This window comes from Cornus florida, unplaced genomic scaffold (genome assembly GCF_030987335.1).
Source record: "Cornus florida cultivar Cherokee Brave unplaced genomic scaffold, ASM3098733v1 CherokeeBrave_3.0.0_Hap2_Chr07, whole genome shotgun sequence".
Taxonomy (NCBI): Eukaryota; Viridiplantae; Streptophyta; class Magnoliopsida; order Cornales; family Cornaceae; genus Cornus; species Cornus florida.
The window spans coordinates 16,683,790-16,689,266 of record NW_026775577.1 but is presented as its reverse complement, the minus strand read 5'-3'; the positions used below and the strand labels follow the sequence as shown (position 1 = coordinate 16,689,266).

Here is a 5,477-nt window from a genome sequence, read left to right as displayed (position 1 = left end):
AATTAGTATTAGTTTAAGATAAATAAATTAAAATAAATAAATAAAAAAAAATTAGAGATGAAGAGACAATATTCTTGTTTGGAAGAAAAATCAAATATTTCGCCATATAAAATATATATATATATATATCCATACCGGATTATGAATGGTTAGAAGCAGATCTATTTTGAGCAATTTTACCCAAATTATTATTAATATTCTATATATATATATAATTGTATAATTTGTCTTACGAACTTACCTTAAAATAAAAATTTACTTCAGAATAAAAGTCATTTCGAAAAGAACTTTACACAATTAAGGTATTAGATAAAATAGAAACTGCAAATAAATAAATACTTTGAAAATAAAATTTTTAGAAAAAAAACTCTCAACAATGGAAAAAATTTTCCATTAATTTTTTCTTTCTATTTATCCCAACGAACTTTCTTTTCTAACGGTTCCACCGAACCAAACAAGCTTGTTATCCACCACCTCGCCTCTCACTCACTCAATCACTCTGATGCTGCCCAAAACAAATGTCAACGGCACAATCCTTCATGTCTCCCTTCTGCACCAATTCTATCTCTTAAAAGCAAGAGCCGCCATAACACTCACTGCTCGAACGATCGTTGTGAATTGTTGACGACTTATTACGGATCCACCTTATCGAACACATTTTGCGACGACTTCGAACACCACAAGTAAGAATTTGGAGTAATCACTCTACTTGATCTCTTTGGATTTACACCTTATTTTTCCTTGTATAACTCGAAATATCAGCCTAGTTGTGAACCCAAGTTTAAATTTTCAAAAGATGATTTGGTTCGCTTTCAAGGGTTCAAAAGATGGAGTGTGTCAATTTCTAAATTGAACTTCAACTTCAATTTAGGTAGTGCTTATATATATATATATATATGTACACTTTTTCCTGAAAGTTCAAGTTAATGCATTAAATTGGGTGAAATTATCATGCTTAGGAAGATGGTGATTTTGATGTAAACCCAGACTTAGACATTCTTGTCTAAACACGAAAATTCGATTTCTTTCTATGTTTTGTTCAGTGCTCTGTGGTTGTGTTTGTTGTTACGGTGTCCTCACGTGTTTCTTCTGTCTCCCAACAAGCATGACTCAAACACTCAATCTCCCCTTTCGGAGGAGAGATCATACCATTCCTGCTAATGCCCACCTTGCAGTGGCTTGATCGTTCATAACTACTTTCTAAACTAATCTTGCAAATTAGATGGCAGCTGATCATTTACAATATCTAAAGGACAAATTCATCAACGACTTCCATGAAGCAATGGATGAATTCAGTGTCGAACTTCCCCTCCGAATTCATTTCATGGAGGTCATAAAGGTCTTGTTAAGGAAGACCATCGTGCCCTCCACGCCTATTGTAATGAAGAATTGGCTATTGGACCTCAAGTACTTGTTGGCAGAGTGCATCATCTCAGCAGAGAAGGAACGGGAGCGAAAATTGCTGAACAAGAAAAATCAGTACTTCATCATCCATACTATGAAGAAGATTTGGTTTCTTCATAAAATTAGGACGAAGCTGCTTCAAATCAAATCAAAGCTGCAAAATTTGAGAAATAACGGTTCAGCAGCTGAGGGTTCTTCACTATCAGACACTACCAGAATTTATATACCGGAGTATCTTCCACATCCCAATTCATCCGAAATTCATGGGTTCAATGACCACTTGCACAAGATTGAAACATTGCTCCTCGAAACACCTGATGATGTTGATGCTATCAAGACAATTCCAGATGTTGATGCCATCAAGGCAATTGGAATTGTCGGAATGTGTGGTGTAGGTAAAACTGCACTTGCAGAATCGATTGTCTCTAGCTCTTTAGTCCAAGAGAAGTTCTTTCCAATAATTTGGGTGAGATTATCTAGAACGATCAATCTACCAGAAATTGTCAAGGATTTGTTGATATTGTTGGGTGTTTCGTATCAATTTGTGAACAATAATACTCTTCCTTTGCAACTGAAGGAATTGCATGATCAACTATGTAGCCACAAGTATCTGATTGTGCTGGATAATGTATGGCATATAAATCATGACTTAAGTTCCAATCTAAATATGGATGACACTGAATGCTTCAGCCATCTTTTCCGCAGCTTGCCAAAGGGAGGTGATGGTGCCATCATTGTCACCAGTAGGATGGAAGAAGTAGCAATAAGCATGGTGGGTGAGCAAAACTTACTCAAACTCCAACCTACATTCAATGCAGAGGCAGTCTGGTCCATATTTATGGATTCAGTTCAAAGAAAGAGAGTTTTAGATTCATATCATCACCAAAGGTTGTTAGGAATGAAGGATGAAATTATTTACAGATGTGATGGCCTTCCTTTAGCAGCAAGGGTACTGGCAGAGATTATTTCTACTCAAATTGGCAAGGAAGAGTAAATTTCTTGAGCTTAATTTTCCCTTTTCCTGATTTTGTTTAATTACTTAAATAATTTTAATCATTTATCTAATTATATTTTTTCATTTCTTTTGGTCATACAAAGGATTTTCTCTTTTTCTGTTTCTCCCAGTTATAACTTTATGCAAATACATTGTCAGGTATTGGTCAGATTCAAATGTAGAAAAGGTTAGATTTTCCAACTTTCGTCCAACTTATGTTTCCTTATTTGTCTACTTGATTAGTAGCTGCTATGAGCTCCAATCATGTCTATATATCTAGATTTTGTTGTATCTTTTATTGTATTTTCAGTTGGTTTTCAAAAGTTCAACCAATTGTTGAATTAAATCCTTGTTTGTTCCTATACGAGTTTTGCTTGAGGCTCGATCGACCAGATGTTGAAACTTACGAACTTGCCTTGTTCAAAGTCAGGAGTTTTCCAGGTATCAAATAAAACATACGAGCACTATTCTTCAAACTTGTGGCAACCACTTGTAAAAATGAAACTGTGCCACAATAACTTTTGCTCCTATGAAAATCTGCAGGAGTTCACAATGCCTTTTCTCGACCGGGCCACCAAATAGCAGTTATAGGAAGGTGCAATCCTGTAGAAATAGCCAAGGAATTGGAAATTTTTTTGTTCAAGGAGATAGAGCTTATCTCAGTAGACCTATCTTATATTGAACGGCGGGAAGTGGATCAAAAAACAGTAGACAGTATAATAAGAATCCAGAGAATCGTAAGGAAGAAATTATACAATTCTTAAGGCTTTATGGGCACATAATCTTTTTTATACTCAAAATGTAGAGGAGAATCAGAACTATTATGTTTCCATTATCTTTTAATCAAGTTACAAGTAATTGTTGTTCATTTAGCTGGTATTCAGGGGATCAGTTGACATTTTACATAATCTTATATATACTAAAAATATGGTCAATGCACAGATATGAAAATGGTAGTGCGGTTTGTTAATCTGTGTTCAAGGGTCTGGAATGTGTGGAGGAAAGATGAAACTAAAACCTATCCATTCTCAAATCAACCTTACGCTAAGCTATCTTGAGGACTTCTACACTGACATTGCAAAGAAGCTCTCTGCTTGAGTGAATGGTATATTTTCAGGCAAGTCAGATTCTTGCTTTTATTCTAATTTATATAACAGCAACCTGATCAGTAAAAGTATTATTGAATTATCATAGCATTAATAATTTCATGTTAGGAATAGGGACATTGACCATGTGTGTTTGGTCATGAGTAGTGATAAAGCAGGATTGGATTTATGTATAACATCTATGCGAGTCGTACGCAGCGGAATGTATACGGGAAAGTTTTAGGTTTTGTAAAACAGATCTGTATCGTTACCAACTTTACTTTGTTTAGTAATTAGATAATTAATTGCATGCAATAAAATAAAGCAAAGTATAAAGTTAGAGATGACACCAAGATTTTAGCGACGAAACCCCAGCTGATAAAATATGTCAACTGTAATGTGAAAAACCTTGTGGACTGTGCAGTTCAAAGTAAACTAATCCACTATGATTAGAACAAAGTATATCGAACTTTGACTCTGGCTCACACCCTATCGTTCTACACCACACCAACCACTAACGATCCTCTTGCTTTGCTACTCCCCGTCCAACAGCAACTCGATCTCAGACTTACACTCGATATTTGTAGAAGAGTAGCAGGTAGATCAGACAGCACTCCGTGAACGCTCCAACCCTTCCAAAGTGTGACTGCGTTTATTTCCGTTCTTTAATTGTCTGAATGATATCGAAGAAAATCTGCTTCGTCTGATCGATGTTAATACGCATGTATGATCACGATCAGGATTCGAACACCACAACTCTAAACTCTGTGTTTATGTGTATGTGTTCTAGAAAGATACCAAAAAAATCAACTCTGATTTTCTGCAAAAATAATCTTTCTAAGGCTTTGAATAATATCTTAATAATAACGTAAAAGCCATGTCTAAACCAATGTATATGACATGGTTTATATAGAGTATAGAATGACCTAATCCCTCTGAAAATAAGGTAAATTTCGTGCATAGGATTTGGTACAATTCTAGACCAATTGGGAAATGCTTCAGAATAAGGAAACTGTAGTTGTATTGCAAACATGAGTTTTTAAACCGGTTCAAGGAAGCTAAACCGGTTCAAGTTTGGTAGTGACTCAAATTGAGCATCTTGAACCGGTTCAAGGTTGGCAGACTTGGATATTCGAATTCTTTCAGCCTTATTTTATTCTACGGAAATTTCAGACCAACATGGTAAGTGTAGAATGTCCAACCTTGTTCACATTCCTTCTTATAATGGTGTTCTTACCATTTTCTTCATAGACTCTTCAAATATGGTAGGGTCAAACCACTTCCCAATTCTGTAGTCCCTATCGATCTCGATGACTTGTAAAACAAGTATGTGAAATTACAACTCAACTTGGACCGGTTTGTCTACAATAATTGCCAAAATATAAATTAATATCTTACAATCTCCCCCTCCGGCAATTTCGTGACAAAACCCTAAAAACAATTTTGCAATCTACCCAAAGTAGAAAAGTAAATTACATTATGTGTTTAAAGGAAAATAAATGGAACCACTGTTTTTCTTGGATACAATGCTTGACCTGTTTCCTGCACACTATCAAGCAATACTACCAGTGAAGTGTAATAAAAAAAAAAATTATGTTATAAGAACTCCCCCTGAAGCAAAAATCCCAAAATATTATCTCCCCCTTAACATCACATTAACATTGGGCTCCCCTTTCTTTGTAACAAATTGACAAAGGAGATAAAAGAACAGTAAAGTCCAATTCAAATAAATTAATTAAAGCACAATGCAGATAAGCATAATGAAGTCTAGGAAAGCATATTCTAAAAATATCAAAAAACATAGACAAGTTGTGCAATAATGAACCAAAACATGATGTCATGATGCATGATAAAGAATCAATAAAAGTAACACCATGTCTCCTCAACAACTCAGAGATAAGAAACATCATCTCTATTCCTCACCACTCTCTTCTTCATCCTCATCCTCTTTATCCTTATCCATATACAGAGCCCCATCTGCATCATCTCCCTCA

At 35.2% G+C, this 5,477-nt stretch overlaps 1 protein-coding gene across 7 annotated transcripts; it reads left to right on the top strand.

The window, feature by feature from the left end:
• Positions 1–453: 453 nt before the first annotated feature.
• Positions 454–3,266, top strand: LOC132266590 (probable disease resistance protein At5g45440). 7 transcript variants are annotated; one of them, XR_009468647.1, is made up of 5 exons: positions 454–683; positions 1,223–2,394; positions 2,558–2,585; positions 2,709–2,839; positions 2,942–3,014. XR_009468647.1 is itself a non-coding variant. In XM_059767506.1 (5 exons), the coding sequence occupies exons 2-5, from the start codon at positions 1,283–1,285 to the stop codon at positions 3,160–3,162; spliced, it is 1,437 nt and encodes a 478-aa protein (XP_059623489.1). In that variant the 5' UTR covers positions 454–683; positions 1,253–1,282; the 3' UTR covers positions 3,163–3,266. The 7 variants fall into 7 exon arrangements, 5 of the variants coding, with proteins under 5 accessions (XP_059623489.1, XP_059623488.1, XP_059623486.1 ...); XR_009468646.1 differs by having other exon boundaries at positions 2,503–2,585; XM_059767506.1 differs by having other exon boundaries at positions 1,253–2,394; positions 2,558–2,586; positions 2,765–2,839; positions 2,942–3,266.
• The last annotated feature ends 2,211 nt before the right edge of the window (positions 3,267–5,477 follow it).

What these genes read in the sequence shown, in the direction of transcription:
- LOC132266590 (XM_059767503.1), top strand. Translation starts at nt 1,223, where the DNA reads ATGGCAGCTGATCATTTACAATATCTAAAGGACAAATTCATCAACGAC. An exon ending in ACTCAAATTGGCAAGGAAGA is followed by an intron (nt 2,395 to 2,557) that starts GTAAATTTCTTG and finishes ATACATTGTCAG; the next exon opens with GTATTGGTCAGATTCAAATG. An exon ending in CAAAGTCAGGAGTTTTCCAG is followed by an intron (nt 2,840 to 2,941) that starts GTATCAAATAAA and finishes GAAAATCTGCAG; the next exon opens with GAGTTCACAATGCCTTTTCT.